At 34.3% G+C, this 18,275-nt stretch overlaps 1 protein-coding gene across 1 annotated transcript; it reads left to right on the top strand.

Annotated features, from left to right (window-relative positions):
* Positions 1–4: 4 nt before the first annotated feature.
* On the top strand, positions 5–18,145 carry LOC128209230 (charged multivesicular body protein 6-like). Its single transcript, XM_052913177.1, has 8 exons — positions 5–224; positions 7,569–7,678; positions 9,435–9,522; positions 10,315–10,401; positions 11,421–11,486; positions 12,722–12,802; positions 13,686–13,755; positions 14,988–18,145. Exons 1-8 carry the CDS (start codon positions 150–152, stop codon positions 15,041–15,043), a joined length of 633 nt encoding a protein of 210 aa, XP_052769137.1. The 5' UTR covers positions 5–149; the 3' UTR covers positions 15,044–18,145.
* Positions 18,146–18,275: the final 130 nt, after the last annotated feature.

Below are 18,275 nucleotides of genomic sequence, written 5' to 3'. Positions count from 1 at the left end.
AAGTATTTCACATGTACTTCCGGATTAAGCAATCGTTTTTCTATTCCATAATGAAGGCGTTAAGGTTTATCTCAAAAAAGTAATAGCTTTTTTTAAAAAGCAGTTTAGTTTAATAGACGCAAGGAAACGTATTGTCGAGTCAAATAAAAATGGGGAATTTATTCGGAAAAAAAGATCAGAAGAAGCCGGCTTCACGAGTAACAGAGCAAGATAAGGCTGTTTTAGTAAGTATTCTTTGATATAAATGCGCCTTAAGTGTCTTTATCACGGGAAACTTATTATTGGGGCTTAGGAATGTGTCTGTGTGTATATCGCGAAATTGTATGACTTTTGTCAATTATTATCATATTCGGACACCAATTTCGGATATCAGAATCTGGGTACGGACTAAAACGCTTACAACAAAGAGATACAGTAACGCATGCAAGAAAGGCGAAGAGGGATTTCCACTTGTCATACAAATTACCCAATGAAGTTATTTAGAAATGCATACAATGTAGTAGTGTAGTCCGCCTAAATGGCCGTAAACGAGTCTTTTGACGATTCCTTTTACTATGGCAGACTCGTGACGTCCACCATCCCAGCAAAAAGTAGCAAATGGTCCTTGCGCTGAGAAATGCATGCGGCCACAATTTTGAAATGATCTCCGTTATAAATTCTCATTTCTACAAAAAATATTATTGCCTACTATTAAACACATATTTATTTATGTCATCATGCCAAAAAAAACATGTTCAGATATCATAAAACACTTACCAGGTACATGTGTCGATTGATCAAGTATCCGGATATCTGTAAATCTGGGACAAATCTGACAGGTTGTGTACATGTATTACGGTATTCGTGACCCAGAATATATTTATGTTAAAATAACGACTCTAATGACAAATTAAATCCAGTTTAGATCACTGTAGGGTATGTATTGAACAACTTTGTCATTATTATTCAACATCGATGCACAACATTACCATATATTCTTTCCCCCAGTGTTAAATGGTAGAGAGTTGTAGCGTTACAGGGTAGTCCAAATAATTGTACGTTGACAGATTTTTTTTAGATTTTTGATATGGCAAATCCTTCACGTATAAATTGTTTAGTATCAAAAGTGGGTAGTTGTTCCGATCAGGATTCCGGGTTAAAGCATATAGCGTCTATAAAATATCATAAAAACAAGAAATATTACCAGATAACGTTATTTTATATTAGTTCCGTACACAAAAAATAAATATCCAACTTATAATTATGAGTTTGACGGCTTTTCTTCATTTCATTCTGTCAAAACATAACGATATATACATGAAGGGCACCTGCAAGGCTTCAGGGCACAGTTTTAAATCGCTTGGAACATTTCGGCCATGGCCGAGTTGTTACGATTGTATAACGAGGTCTATCTCGAAGCTTTGTCGGAGGAGGCCGAGCTATTACGATTGTATCGAGTTGTTCCCCTTCGCATAATTGTTGTCTGTGTCAGTCAACTTTCGTTTTATTGGAAAGGTAAACAACTTGTTTTAATGTATTAAATGCTTGTTTAGTGCAAAATAACATTTCACTTACATGGTAAAGTATGAATATAACTCTTTATGATCAATTTCAACCATAAAATACTTCAATTAAAACAATTTCAATATTTTTAAAACACCCCCGTTTTTTGCACATTCCCGTTTAGACGTTAGGGATTGGAAGAATCCCGTATAACACGTCTATTATTTTAGACTATGTTACAGGGATACGTATAAGAAATATCAAATAATAATAAAAAGTATCCCTGATCGCTCATTATTCTAGCTATATAGTAGTGATGTTCCAATGATTGATTATAATAAAAAATTAATTGTTTGGGCCTGAAATCGGCAACAATTGATTGTGTTTGGTCATAATCAATCATAGTTTCAACTAGTGAGTTGTTTTTCTTCTTTTCATTCGTTATTTGCATTCAGTTAATTTCTATACCTTAATTTTCTTCTTTGAGTTCATTTATACATTCAGAAGTGTTCGGATGTTGTCGCTAACAATCTGGCTGAAAGCAACAGCAACACTGAATAACTTGAATTTCGGACATTATGAACCATGGACATTACGCACCAGACATAATTGACCATATTTTGGGACAGTACAGACCATTTCTTGGGACATTATGGACCATCTAGAGAAACACAACGGACCATGATTCATAATGTTATTTTTAACTTTATTCTCCCCATGGTCTTCATACTAAATACTTGTATATGAATGCTTGACACCTGCCAAATGTCAGCCAACTAACTTTGAAAAATTCCTGTGAAATTCCTATTGATTACCGGTAATGTTTAAAAAGAGACCAGTGTACACCCACAGTAAATAAGTCTATATAGTAAATTTCTTTTTAATGGAATAATATGTAAAATAATTCACTTGTCAACATTATTGGAGTCGTAAATCACTCATACCTCTGAGCCGTATAAAATAATTGGTACAACAAGCTCAACAAACAAAGAAAGTTTTGTGTCTATATTGACACAACTAAATAATAGATAATAAACGGTTATATATATGCTTTTAAAGCTTGTTCATTTAAAGTATTTATTACCTGTGATTAACTACCAGTGAAATGGAACTTAATTCCTAGGTAACAGAATTCACTGACAATTTCCATTTCATCCCCATTAATAGACCAATTGAATGTTAACTTGCTTTTTCTTTTCTCAAAAACACAAACTTTAGTTTTATTTACATCTGTCTTTACGCCCCATTTGAATATTGATATATAGTGTATACATGTAGTTGTAATTGTAAACTTTCTGCAATGGTAGTGAATAACGCAATATTGTCAGCAATTAGTAGCATAAATATTGATAGCAAGCGTAAGTCTTCTTCCGTAAGTCTTTCACTTCCAATAAAGTTAAAAGAATTGAAAAATAAGAATACTTTTAAAAAAGAAGTGAAATCACATCTCATCGTTGGTATGAAATGTGCAGAAATGGAAGATTTCCTATTTTATTAATTGTTATTCATTTAATCTTGCATATCAGTCCAAAGATTTTTGTCATATTATGCTAAAGTGTCATATGGTTTTAACAGTCAGTTGCATTATAACTGTAAAAGTTTGATATCAAACATTTAATCATTCTTTAACTGGTCAAGAGTACATGCATGTTATTTTTGTATTTATATAAGTAAACCTAATTTAAACAGCTTACAACTGAGATCTTGGCAAATAATTATGCACCCCTTTGAAGAAGAGGGGTATATTGCTTTGCACAGGCATGTCAGTATGTCGGTCGGTCCGTCGGTCCGTCGGTAGACCAAAGCTTGTCCGAGTGATAACTCAACAATTCCTGGACGTATGGTCATCAAACTTGACATGAAGGTTGGGCCTGACCAGTAGATGACCCCTATTGATTTTAGGGCTCATCGGGTCAAAGGTCAAGATCACAGTGACCTTTAATGGTAAAATAATTTTAAAGCTTGTCCGAGTGATAACTCAACAATGCCTAGACCTATGGTCATCAAACTTGATATGGAAGTTGGGCCTGACCATTAGATGACCCCTATTGTTTTTGGGGGTCATCGGGCCAAAGGTCAGGTCACAGTGACCTTGAATGGTAAAAGGATGTCCGAGTGATAACTCGACAATGCTGCAGCTGCACCCTTGGCTCTCATTCCAGACTTGGAGGTTGGGCCTGACCAGTAGCTGACCCCTATTGTTTTTGGGGCTCATCGGGTCAAAGATCAAGGTCATAGTGACATTGAATGGTAAAAGGTTGTCCGAGTGATAACTCAACAATGCCTGCACCCATGGCCCTCATAATTGACTTGGAGGTTGGGCCTGACCAGTAGATGAACCCTATTGTTTTTGGGGGTCATCGGGCCAAAGGTCAAGGTCACAGTGACCTTGAATGGTAACAGGTTGTCCATGTGATAACTCGACAATGCCTACACCCATGGCCCTCAAACTTGACTTGGAGGTTGGGCCTGACCAGTAGATGACCCCTATTGTTTTTGGGGGTCATCGGGCCAAAGGTCAAGGTCACCTTGACCTTGAATGGTAAAAGGTTGTCCGTGTCATTACTCGACAATGCCTGCACCTATGGCCCTCAAACTTGACTTGGAGGTTGGGCCTGACCAGTAGATGACCCTTATTGTTTTTGGGGGTCATCGGGCCAAAGGTCAAGGTCACAGTGACCTTGAATGGTAAAAGGTTGTCTGAGTGATAACTTGACAATGCCTGCACCCACGGCCATCAAACTTGAATTGGAGGTTGGGCCTGACTAGTAGATGGCCCATATTGATTTTAGGGGTCATTGGGCCAAAGGTCAAGGAAACAGTGACTTTGAACGATAAAAGGTTGCCCGAGTGATAACTCAACAATGCCTGCGCCCATGGCCCTCAAACTTGACTTGGAGGTTGGGCCTGACCAGTAGATGACCCCTATTGATTTAAGGGGTCAGAGGTCAAGGTCACAGTGACCTTGAAAGCAAACTCGACAATTCCTGGACCTATGGTCATCAAACTTGACTTGAAGGTTGGGCCTGACCAGTAGATGACCCCTCTTGACTTTGGGGTTCATCAGGCCAAGGTCAAGGTCACAGTATCCTTTAACGCAAAAAAGTTAACAAATCTTCTCCCAGTGATATCTCAACAATGCCTGAATCTATGATCATCAAACTTGACATGTAAGTTGGGCCTGACCAGGAGATGACCCTAATTGATTTTAGGAGTCATTGGGTCAAAGGTCAGGTTCACAGTGACCTTGAATGCGAAAATGTTTCAAGTGATAATTGGACAATGCCTGCACCCATGGCCCTCAAACTTGACTTGGAGTTGTGTCTGACCTGTAGATGACCCTTATGATTTAAGGGGTCATTGGATCAAAGGTCAAGGTTACAGTGACCTTGAACGAAAAATGCTTGTCTGTGTGATAACTTGTCAATGCCTGCACCCATGGCCCTCAAACTTAACATTTAGATTTTTGGTGACCAGCTGATGACTACTATGGATTTTGAGGTCATAGAGTCAAAGGTCATGGTCATAACACACTCTATCCTCAAACTTTGAATGGTCATAATCTTAAAACTGCCTCAACGGCATACAATGTTAGCGACAAATCAGCTGTCATTTCGGTCCATGCATATTTCATTCAATTGTCCATATAATCCTGACAACATGGCGCTCAGGGGGGGCATAATGTTTGACAAACATCTCTTGTTACCCCATTGGAAATAAGTTGAATTACTTTAATGGGTTATCCTGTGTTATATATTTGTCACATTGAATTAAATCTTTGTTAACGCAGGTATGTATCCAAAGCATTCTAATGATGTTGAGCTTTAGTATAGATATCATCACTAATACTTTGTTAATCAGTCTGTGTTATAACTTTATGAGATATTTGGTTTGTTACTATGACATATATATGCACGAATAAATCTATCTATCTACCATTCATACCTTTTTCTGCAAGATTAGAGATCAAATTAAAGTGTACCAGTAAATCAAACGCATTTTATAAGTCTACGTTAAGTACTTAAAGAACAATGTTTGTTGCAATTCTTTCAAACTGTTGTTTAAAACTGGTAATTTTGGTTGCATTTAATCAGCGTTAACAAGCTGTAATTGTGGCCCGTAATAATGGATGATATCAAAGAAATATACATTGTACTGACAAGTTCCTTGAATTGGTTATTACTAAAGTGTAAAAACCCATCTTGATTGCGCACTCACTAAACCATTTGTAAATCAAAACAGATGTAAGAAAACAAACAAATATGACAATCCAAAGTTTATTTCTTACCACTGCGCTAACTGGAAGCAACCTGAAACAGAAGTTTAAGTGTATGAGGGATAATATAGGATTTGTACGTTTTTCCCACTGCAAACTGAGAAATATAGCTTGTTTTAAGATATTTTAATGAATATAGAATTTGAAAACTGAGAAATATAAACAGGATAATTGCTTGTTTCAGTGAGAGTGTAAGATATTTCACTGAGCCCCAAAAATTATTATATATTATTACACTTTTGGTGCTCACATGGTGAAATATATTACTACCTTACACTGAAACGAACAATTTTTTCTTTTTCTTACATGCCTTAAAATTTGAATTAAAAATTATTTACATATTTAATTTGTATTAAAATGACGTCTTTTAAATTGTGTTCAAGCCCTGTGTGCCTTGACGTTTGATTTAGAACCTAGAGCGGGCGTATATTTCAAAACAGTGAAAAATTTCAAAGTGATTATAAGTATCTATCAAGTGTTTCCGGTACATGTAGAAAAATCTACCGAGTGATAATATAATTATGAATCAGTGAAATCATTCCAGCAAGACGTCATTTAGCTCTACCCAAAGAGTAGATGGCTCATTTGTTTCTGTCAATGGGGAATGATTCCCCATTTACAGAAACAAATGAACACAAATAGACATTAAAAAATGCTGAATGTTAAGGTGCCAATCTACTTGTAAGGAACAACAAGTATGTACCACTGTGAAACTACTATAAAGTAATAGCACAGTATTTTTCTTTTTGATACTAAATTCCATTAGATTTTAAGGTACATGACCATACGAAAAATTCAGCATAAACCAGCTGGTTGGGACACTGAAACCAGATGGAAACCAACTTGCTTTCTGTATTGCGTGTGCTTTACGTGTCTAAAGGAGCAGGACAAGTAAAATGAACCCCAAACCAGGCGTAATGTTTCGAAACTAGGTGATTTTGATATTTTCGCAATAAGCTGAAGGCCTATTAATAATTAGAGACATATACAAAGAAATTCTTGGTTTATAGGTCCATGAAGTATATATGCAAAGATACACTACATTAAAATTAGTGAAAAGGTTCAGTAGTCATTTATTTTTAAAACAGTAAATAAAGAACCTTACTGTCCATACTTCTTGCTCTTAAAAACTCTATTTCTCCCCCTCTTTTTTAATGCAAAATCCAAGTTTTTTAAAATTTCATTTTGTTTGTTTGTCGCTTGAAAGTGGCTGCATAGTGTAAAAAATGTGTAATACCATCAAATAAGGTATCTTTTTTTTTACAACAGATGGTCAAAATTATCTTTTATTTGCTCTTTATTTAAAAAAAAAGCCATTTAAAACCTTTATTTAGCAACCTTTATACGGTAATTGCAACCGTTTTTAACCATGACAGTTGTTTGTAGCCAATTTTATATCGCATATATTTCTACCACTTCCTTGAATTTCATTTAATAAAATAGCTGTTTTCAACATTCTAATATGCCTGTTGTCATGGCAGGTCCCTATTATATCTGTAAATTTGAACCATTTAAAGGTACAGGCTCATAAGTTTTCCCGGTAATGCATCTGAACACCCTTATTTTTTTGGTCATTATTTTAATTGCAGACAAAAATATATTTAACAACAAAGCTGAAATTAAGTGATAATTGAAATTTGTGGGCTTGAAAGGGGATATTTGAGAAAAATATCAGCATTTACTAAAGGGTTCCAGCTTTTTGACATCTAACTTTAAACACTCCTAATGAATGACCATGATAGGACATTTTTTTTTATAATATATTTGAAATGGATTTAATTATAATATAATTAATTTTCTATTTTTGAAGGAATTGAAAAGCCAGAGAGACAAGTTAAAGCAGCTGCAAAAGAAGATTAGTCTTCAGATAGAGAAGGACAGGGAGAGTGCACGCCAGTTTCTAAAGAATGGCAAGAAAGAGTGGGTTATCTGACCAACATTACTTATCCCCCATGTTCATGTTTGAGCCTCAACACATGATTTAGGGCTATCAGACATTTTATTGTTTTATTTCTTTCGAGGAGCGTTTCATAAGTAATGGAAAGATAGCAACAAAATCATGGTTTCCTCATGCACATACATGTTTAGCATACAACTGGAGAGTCCAAATATCATTTCATCCTGACAGAAATATTATTGAATCGGCAAAAGGATCAAGAATAAGATGAGATTTACCCAATTAAGTGCTATTCAAACCCTTCGTTGTGATAGAAAATACATTATTATTGTTAAAATATTCTGCAAAAATCATGCTGCAATACCATTACTTTAGAAAAATTTTATTTTAAGTAATTGTAACAACCAAAATCATGTGTTACAGCTCATTTATTGATGTACTCTGGTAGGCTTGCAATGGCATGGTCTTTAAATAAAGACTCTTTATATCTGGGATGGTAATAGAAATATTTCCCCCAGTACACATAATTATATACATTCAGGATTCACATACATACAAAACATCTAGACTGATAATAGTGTGCCCCAAATTGATTTTTGGAAGTAAAAACATGAACATTATAAATTAATGTTTAGTTTGTGAACTACAAGTCCTAGTATTAGTATGTTTGTTTTGTTAGCTCAGCTATCATTTGAATTCAAGATAATTATGCCCCCCTTCGAAGAAGAGGGGTATATTGCTTTGCCATGAATGATAAGATGTTTTCCGAGTCATAATTCGAAAATGCTTTACCCATGGCCCTCAAACTTGACTTGGAGGTTCGGCCTGACAAGTAGATGACCCTAATTGATTTTAGGGGATCGGGGAATGGTTAAGGTCACATTGACATTGAATGATAAAAGGTTGTCTGAGTGATAACTCAACAATTCCTGCAGCCATGGCCCTAAAACTTGACTTGTAGGTTGGGTGTGATCAGTAGATGACCCCTATTGATTTTGGGGTCATCAGGTCAAAGGTCAAGATCACAGTGACCTTGAAGGCAAACTTGACAATTCCTGGACCTATGGTCATCAAACTTGACAAAAAGGTAGGGCCTGACCAGATGACCCCTTTAAATTTAAGGGGTCATAGAGTCAGGGTCACAGTGTCCTAGAATGCAAAAAGCTTTTCTGTGTGATAACTTGACACTGCCTGCACCCATGGCCCTAAAACTGGACTTAGAGGTCCATGCATATTTCATTCAATGTCCAAATAATCCTGACAAAAAGGCGCTCAGCGGGGGCATAATGTTTGACAAACATCTCTTGTTAGTTCTAATATTTTTGATAAACTTGCATTAGAATTGTTAATGTCAAAAGTGAAATCAGCTATATGGTATCAAACGTCATCAATGGACCCTTCCTAAGTACAGTAGTCCTTATAGTTATGCATCATGCAAAAGAGTTTTCATGTTGTCTATATACCATGGCAGAAAGTAGCATTCTGTTGTCCAATCATCGCTTGCTGCATCACACTTATGTTTCCACTCTCTGACTTAAGCATTTCTCAAGCATCTTATCCTTACCAATTTCAGAAACTATTGGTTAAGTTTAAGTTTATTCCAAAGAGCATTTCAGTGCATGTGTTTTGGCACCTGGTACACTCTTCTAATTAATTATCTTTTGTTTGATTTAGAATATGAGGCATAATATTTTACATGCAAGCTATTTTTATTTGCATATTTACATCCCCTTTAATTGCTGCAGTTTTAAGATTTTCAGGGTTTGCTTTCTATTCTAGGAAGGCCAAATTATTATTACGAAAGAAGAAGTTTGGTGAAACTCAGATAGAAAAAATGGATGGCCAGTTAGAAAACCTTGATAGAATGGTAAGAGCCCTTAGTATATATTGTAAGTGTTGAATAACAATTCAGACATATGAAGCTTTAAATGCAGTATTTGGCATTTTATTATTTTTATTAATTCAGGAGTCATTCAGACTACAACAATTTTAAATTTTAGTAGTCCAAATAAAACTTTGAAAGTCTGAATGCATATAATGTGTTTGTCTTAGTCAATTTAAATTCAAGATAATTCAAAGTATTGTCATAAATAAGGACAGTGTTATTTGCAACTTAATTCCCTTTAAGACTTCAATAAAACACAAGCAATCACTAAAATAAATTGGTTTGAACTGAATATTAAGCTATGCTAACATTTGCTAACATGTGCTAACATGTAGTATATTGTATTACAGGTGCGAGACCTTGATTAAACATATGTGCTAACATGTGGTGTATTGTATTACAGGTGCGAGACCTTGATTAAACATATGTGCTAACATGTGGTGTATTGTATTACAGTTGCGAGACCTTGATTAAACATATGTGCTTACATGTGGTGTATTGTATTACAGGTTCGAGACCTTGATTAAACATATGTGCTTACATGTGGTGTATTGTATTACAGGTGCGAGACCTTGATTAAACATATGTGCTTACATGTGGTGTATTGTATTACAGGTTCGAGACCTTGATTAAACATATGTGCTAACATGTGGTGTATTGTATTACAGGTGTGAGACCTTGATTAAACATATGTGTTACCATGTGGTGTATTGTATTACAGGTTCGAGACCTTGATTAAACATATGTGCTTACATGTGGTGTATTGTATTACAGGTGCATGATCTTGAGTTTGCACAGATTGAGGCAGAGGTTGTGAAGGGGCTGCAGCGAGGAAACGAGTCACTCAAACAACTCAACAAGGTAACACCACTGTACATAATTCTACCTCAGATTGTTGTTTGGTTTCAATCATTTGTATAGTATTTCTGAAACTTTGGTAAAACATTTATAGGTAAAACAGATAGATTTGGAATTCTATGAGAAGATGTATAACAAAGAAAATAGAGGAGAAAAAAGGGTTTTCTTTGGCAGCTGGATTCAAACTCAGTACCTGTATATATACAAATGAAGTTGCCCAAGTGGAGTGTAGAACAAATTATAGAATTAAATTTATTGTTTATCTAAACTTAAGACAGGTAGTATTATGTATATTTTTTAAATTCTGATGAACTAACCAATAAAAAAATACTATTCTCAGTAGGAATGTTAAGGAAACTGAAGCAAATTATATTTATTTGGCTGAAATCTGTTAATGATCAAGACTCTAACTACAACATTTTAGTGATAGTTAAGTTATTCAAGATTCAGCATATGTTAATATTACTAGGGTAAAACTAAAAAGCACCAAGCACTTTGACTCTGTTGTCAAAAATGGTGCATTCCAAATAAATTAAAAATTATAGGTTTCAGAACATTACTGACATTATAATTATGTTTTACTTTATAAAAAAAGAATATGACAAAATGTTAATTTGTTATTTTGTTTGCATAGCTATAGAGGAAACAAAAATTATTTTGTGAAATGGTATATAATTATATAGTGGAAGTATGAATCTCAATTATAAATTAACTTTATGATTGTACTACATACTGAATGCCCCTGGTATTGGCTTTATAGAAAGACAGGTGCCTATGTACATGTATCATAAAGTTTGTATGCTGTGTTGTAATACAAAAGAATTTTTCAAAACATAACAACTTCATTATCACATTTCAGGATACATAGTTTGAACACTTGCACAAACGATCGTAATATGAATATTTCAATCTCACTCACCTTTTTCATGTAATTGGATAATCTTTTGTGGCACTCTGATCATGATGATACCAGCATTTATTATTTAGAGTATAAAAAGGGGTGGTCTACTCTTTGCTTACAGATGTTCTCCATAGAAACGGTGGAGAAGATAATGGATGAGACGAGGGAAGCTGCAGAGTACCAGGAGGTCAGTTCACTTGTACCATGTGTATATCTTCATGTTTATAACTTCATCATAAGAGTGGCATAAAAATATTTGTGTTAAATTTAGAATTGCCCGTGTCTTTCCATGCTTCTGTCTGTAAGTATTATGGAAACTTGTTTCATTGAAAACTCCAAAACTGTTTGACCATTGTGTCTTTAAAGCTTAGGGATTGTTTTTGAAATGATGAAGTTTTGAACCTGCAGTTTTGTTTGTAGTTGCACATAGAAGGCGGGAGTTATAGTCCTTCAATTACCCCCAAAAATGTTTGCAAGTAAGAGTGACTGAATCATTTCTAGGGATAGACTTTCATTTTGGTTGGAAATATCTTAGAACCTGTGTGTACATTCCTTTTTATGTGAGGCAAGTGGGGGCATCCGTGTCCTATGGACACAATCCAAGTTTTGAACCATAGTGCCTCATATACAGATGCTTACTAATTTTGCTTTTGATAACGTCTTCAATTCTTTAGGAATTGGTTGTTAAAACTTGATATTGACGCTACTTATTTAAGTGCAAAATTATACTTTCAAAATATGATGTTATAATTCTGTAGAAATCATATCTTTTTTTCGAAAATGTTGAGTAAGTTTTGAGTCAACTACAACTGTGTGTTGCCTTGGATACCAGAAATGGAGATGCGCTATTGGATGAAATATTTAATTTTTCTATTAACAATGTGGATTGCACTGAACTTCATTTGTACCAAATTTTAGACATTTCCTACAAAATTTATTTTGTTTTTATGTTAGAATTTAGCAAATTTCCTGAATAACCCTCCTATCAGCAAGAAATCATTCTTAACAATGTGATAGGATTTGTTTTCAATCTGAAATTTAATTATAACATGACTGCCTCAACAGGATTTTTATTCATTGATAATGTTACTTATGTAATTGTTTTTTGCACCTGGTGAAAATGTCTAAAATTACCCTTAAGAAAACTGATACCAATTATGACAGATAGTACATTGTATGGTATCATGTAATTAGTAATCATACTACTGGTTTTGATATAATTCTCATTTTCAAATGTGCTAGTGAAATCAAATATTGGTCCACTCAATTATTATTATTTAAGATTACAAAGTAAATCTAGTACTAGTAGTCAAGGGAATTGGTAAAGATCCATTCTAATTAGAAAAGTTAATGGTGTTTTCTCTGAACGTAATATGCTTTTTATAAAGGTGACTGTGAGATAACGTGTTGTTTGTTTTTCAGGAGATTGAAGCGCTGCTGTCAGGCGGTCTTTCACAACAAGATGAGGATGACGTCCTGTCAGAACTTGATGATATCATCAAGGTAATTAACATTTTATCTCTGACAAATTAATCTCATCAGCTTAGTGGTTTATCTCTTTTTACAATACATTCATTTAATTGATTTTTTTATCCTTTTTTCGCTATGGGAATAGAGTGCTTAATATTGCTTTCCTGGAGCGATGCTGGTATAGCATTTTACTTTGAAGTAGGAACTTAAGAAATATGTGATGAAAACTTGTTTTATTCAGGATGAGATAGGTTGTCAAGGGGATGGAACACATTAATGGCATAAAAATCTACTATCTCTTTAAGAGCAGACAGTTTATCATGATACTCTGACCAGCACACTAATGACATAAAATGTTTAAACTACTATTACTTGGAGAAGGGAACATTAATTAATTGTCTGGATCATATCATTTTAGTCTTCATTATCCTGATGCAATAATAACTCAGGATTATATATCAACCTTGGCAATCTTATTTTTCTACAAATTAGCACCTGATGTTGCTTGTTTTGATTCAATACAACAATTATTCTCATTTAGTAAGCTAATGTTATATTATTTACCATCGATGTCATTTTTATTCAGCGTCAAACTTTTTTACGGAAATATTAATAAAATCTTCATTTCGGGCTATGAATGTGTCATGTGAGGAAAAGAATCTTATATTTCATTGCCATGTAGATAGGCGAGCTTTATAACTCATTTGTGCCAACTTTCATAAAAGTTTGTATTAAATATAAAACAAAATGTAGGATCTGATGTGTATGCTTTTCAGACACTTCTTTGATCAAGCTCAAAACTTCTGTTAAGTGTATGAAAGTACTAAAGATTCAGCACTCTATGAATATAATGAATATGATACTTGAAAATTGTTTCAATAAGCAGTGTTGTATGTGACTGTGTATAACTTTTCAGTCCAGTCTGCCGGACGTGGAGCGTGAAGGGGAACCGGAACTACCAGATGTGCCATCAGGGGAACCAGCAGGTGAGGCTTCACAGGGGAGGCAAAGGGATTATTATATGGGCCTTAATTAGTGAAAGCACAACATCATTGGTGTCAATGACTATTAATTACAATAAGGCTGTGGGGGAATTTGTACTTGATGAAAAATGAAGCTTAAAGATGATATATTTGTGTCTGACACTTACTTACATAAACACCTATTACATGTATAGGAAAAGCTGACTTTAGATAACATTATACTTACAAATACTAGTAGTACCATTTGTATGTGAAACTAATTTCTTAAAATATTGAATTTTGATAAATATTGATTTGAAACCAGGTTTCCTAAAGAAAAGCCTAAGTAAATGTATAGGGGTATGTTGCTGGGCAGGTGGGCGGTAGGTTTGCTGATCAGGATGGTGTCAAGAATTTATATATATATTTATATGCCCTTTTTTCATTCAATCTACGTGTTTGTTTTTCCCTTCATCCATACTAGTTCGCCTTAGACTGATTTCTTTAAACCTATCTTTGGTCAATATATAAATTTATAATATTCCCAATTGGACAGGTGTGGATAATCTTCTCCAAATGGCCTGAATAAATCAATTTTGAATTATTTTGACTAAGGAGGTAAATGTCCTGGATCAACTGTATAATGTGGAAACTCTCCATTTTATAAGTTGCCTCGAACATGATTAGTGTAAGTACCGGTAGAGCTGTTGTGGTGGCCTATTGTCCATTGACTACCGGTATTAAGCAGTCATCTTTCATCATTAACAGTATTAATATATTGCTTTCAATAAACTACCTCTTGTAAACAGGAATGATTCTTGGCTGGTTTTCTTTCAAAGATGTTATTTTCCATGCACATTATGGTGCTCTGACAATATGATAAAGCTATGTATCAGAAATGAATTACCAAAAGTGAGCGGGGCTTGCTTTCCCTATATGATTATATGGCATCTTTTAGTTTGTAAAATACCTTGCAGCACGTTGCCTTTGACATTAAACATGGAGCTTTACCTAGTCGTTCTCCACCAAGATTGTTCATAGTCTTTGCTCAGTGGTTGACATGAAACTTAGGTGAGCAATCTAGTGCCAAACAGGCATTTATTGTCCAGGGGAGGCATACCCTTGAGAAAGTGTGAACATCTTCTTCAAAAGATAATAATATGTTTATTGTATTACAATAAATTATGAAACTGTGTAAAGAATGTTGCTGTTGTTTTTAGATCTTTTAATTATTTGTAATTATCTGTGTATATCAGGAAGGGAACATCCGAGGAAGGAGAGAAGACAAGAAGAGGCCATGCTGGCATCGTGATATGGTGCAATACAGACCCACCGTGATATCTCCACAGCACACCATCGCACATCATAGTGCGATATGCCAGAGATTCTTACATAACTTTTCAATATTTTGATATTATGTACTAGTTCTACATTCTAGTAAATCAGTCATACTCTATATAGTTACCAAGCACACAATGAAACTCTGTCTAGAACATTTGATAATTTAATAACGTTATCCCCAGAATTGTCCACTTCGGACAAGAAGAAAATCATTCATTAAGCATTTACACTTTTTACATGTAAGCTAATAATTGTACAAACAAAGAGGAGAAGGTTTACATATCTGTGTTTTGTTTTAAATTATTGTCTGTTTCTTGTTTTTAACAAATTATGTATTTAAATGTATTTAAGATAGAATTGCAATAAACTTAAATAAAACAATGCTGTTATAGCTTTATATTTTAGACACCATCGAGTTCAAAAGTCTATAACCAGTAAACAATTATAGCAGTCAATTTGATATTCCATTGACAAACCAAGTCATTAGGGCCCTGCAAAAAATGCAGGTGTCCTTTAGTTGTCACCCTGTATGTCTCTCCATACTTTTTTCATGTTTTCTCTTAAAGTGACACTCTTATTCAAAATAGATACATACACATGTATAACAAACATCAATTTTGACTGATAAACCTTGAACTTAATTACTGATAACGAGATTGTAACCGTGTATTTAATAGCAGAAAGCCCAAAAATATTAAATGATTGGTGAATGCTTAAAGACTTTCTTTGGTCTATTATAGTCTCATAAGGTAGAAATACCATGTTTATTGGTCATTTCTTTCAAATTAAACTCGGTATCCTTTATTAGAACTATTGTTTTTGACATTTATTCATCCTTTTTTGAATAATAAAACATTATTAATTGTGGTAAATCTTACCTGGGAGTAAGAGTGCATCATTCTTGAATAACCATAAAAATATTACCGCAAATCTTCAAACTTTTTAAGTTTGCGGACAGATATAATCTTTTACGTCAAGTTATGTTCTAAATATTGTCAGATTTAAAATTCTAAAGTTATGTTAATTTAGCAAATAATTTACTTTCACAGAATTTGAAGTTGTAAAAGGAATTGTATGGAGCTTAAAGATCAGTGTAAGTACCAGTATTAGCAATAAGAATGTGTTTAGTACAAGAACCATAACCCTGTCTTCAGTTGTATCCCATGATTGGACAAAAATGCCTTAACACAATTTGCTGAAAACAGTTAATGGAAATGGTCTTCCTTTAAATAAAGTGTTTAAGCGATTGGATTTGCTTTTCATTACCTGGTAGAACTTTTTTAAGATGGAAAAAATGAAACTTAAAGCATCAATGTATGGCAGTTTGATGGTGTGTGTTAATATTAAATTAGAATTTGTTAAATGACATCACAAGATCATGGGGTAGTCACACATTTTTTACATAAATTGTTTGGTTGATTGTCACAGAAACTTTAAAGTTGTTCCATTTGGCAATCTTGATATTTTCACACATGAAAAACAAATGCTCCCTACCATATAAATAGTGCTAGGTACAATTTCAAGGATCATTATGACAATTGAATGCAAACCACATGCAATATGGCTTGAATAATTTATTATGCACAGACTATTTCTTAATAGGTAAGTCTTCACTTTTTTATTAACTTGAAAGTAAAGAAGGCTATAAGCAGATATGAACCCTACTTGAGTCTGTTATGTTTAAATTCCAGTGGCGTGGTCCATTGGCAGGGTCCATGGGAAAGTGGCCCCTCTGGGACACTAACCCATGACATCTTGGGTAAGAGACAATCATGCATAATATGTCACAATCATTTCTGTTGGTGTGTTCATAAATAAAAACTCGCATTTAATGACTTCTACATTTAAACTTGACTCTTTCATGTATAGGTTTCTAGAATGCAATCAATGCAGTCCTCCTTGTATGGACGATATGAATGCGGTTAACTCTGGCTTTAATAACCATTTTTAGCTCTACTGGCCAAAGGCCAGAAGAGCTTATGCGATGGTAATGTGTACGTAGTATGTTCGTCCGTGCGTCCGTGTGTTTGTGCGTCTGTAAACAACAGTCTTCAGTTTTGATTGTATTTCGATGAAACAGTATCTAAATATCCATTAGAGCTCGGTTCCTTCAAAACCAGCCAGATCCGCCCATGCATGCCTAGGTTATGGCCCTTGATAGTATAGAAAAATGCTATTGTGTAAACACTAGCTTGTGAACACGATACAGTCTTCAGTTTTGATTGTATCTTGATGAAACTTGTACAGTATTTAGATATCCATTAGAACTCGGTTCCTTTTGAAAACCAGCCAGATTTGCCCATGCATGTCTGGATTATGGGTCTTGAAAGTATAAAAATGCTATTTTAAGCTACGTCTATTTTTAGCCAAGACTACATGAGCGAAGTCTATTTTTAGCCGACTTTTTATTTTTAAGGCTACAGAAATGAAATTTTGACGCTGAGTACAGTTTTAAAAGCAAATATTTCTTACCCTCAGAATACCTTTACTTGGCAAATATTAAAATAGTTCATGCAACTAATCTGCTTACAACACTTCCTGTCCTCAGATGTTGAACGTGCAGCTAACCCAAACACTAAAAGTGAACTATATATTTGTTGCCTATTACTCAAACGTACATGCTCTGGATTGAAAATGACCACAAAAGCCATGCCAGTAGAGCATAGGCCCTTTTGGGCCTCTTGTTTGAATGAAAATATGAGTTGATAATAAATTATGCAAGAGCAATAAAAAACAATGTATTGACCTAACCGTAGTCAAAGTTTTGTTGTTATAGTAAAGTGTAAATGCCCTTGTCGTTTCCAAGTACTTAAGTCATGGCTGCTTTAATTGACCTTAAAATGAACATTGCATGTTTGTCTCTAATTGGTATTAAATTAATTCAACATGGTCTATAACTGTTAGAGCATTAACATAGGAATGCACAAGGCTGTAGCTTTGTTGTTCAAATTGTGTGCTTGGTTTCAAAATGTTTTTTAACAGATGAAATCTGGAGTTTCACTTCAATATGCTTGTAGATATCTTGTCTGAAGTTTTGTTAGAGGAGATACAAATAAATTGCTTCAGAAATACATGCAAGTCTTGAACTGTGAGAATTGTTAAATAAAGCAATCACCTTAGTTTCGTGAAATAAGGCTACCATAGAAGCACACATTTAAGTTAAAAATTTACTTTAAAATTTAAAAATCTTAAAAAATCATATG

The sequence above is a fragment of the Mya arenaria genome, chromosome 2 (genome assembly GCF_026914265.1).
Source record: "Mya arenaria isolate MELC-2E11 chromosome 2, ASM2691426v1".
NCBI classification, from domain to species: domain Eukaryota; kingdom Metazoa; phylum Mollusca; class Bivalvia; order Myida; family Myidae; genus Mya; species Mya arenaria.
Note: the sequence above shows the minus strand (reverse complement) of the source record. Positions and strands in the feature narration are given on the sequence as shown.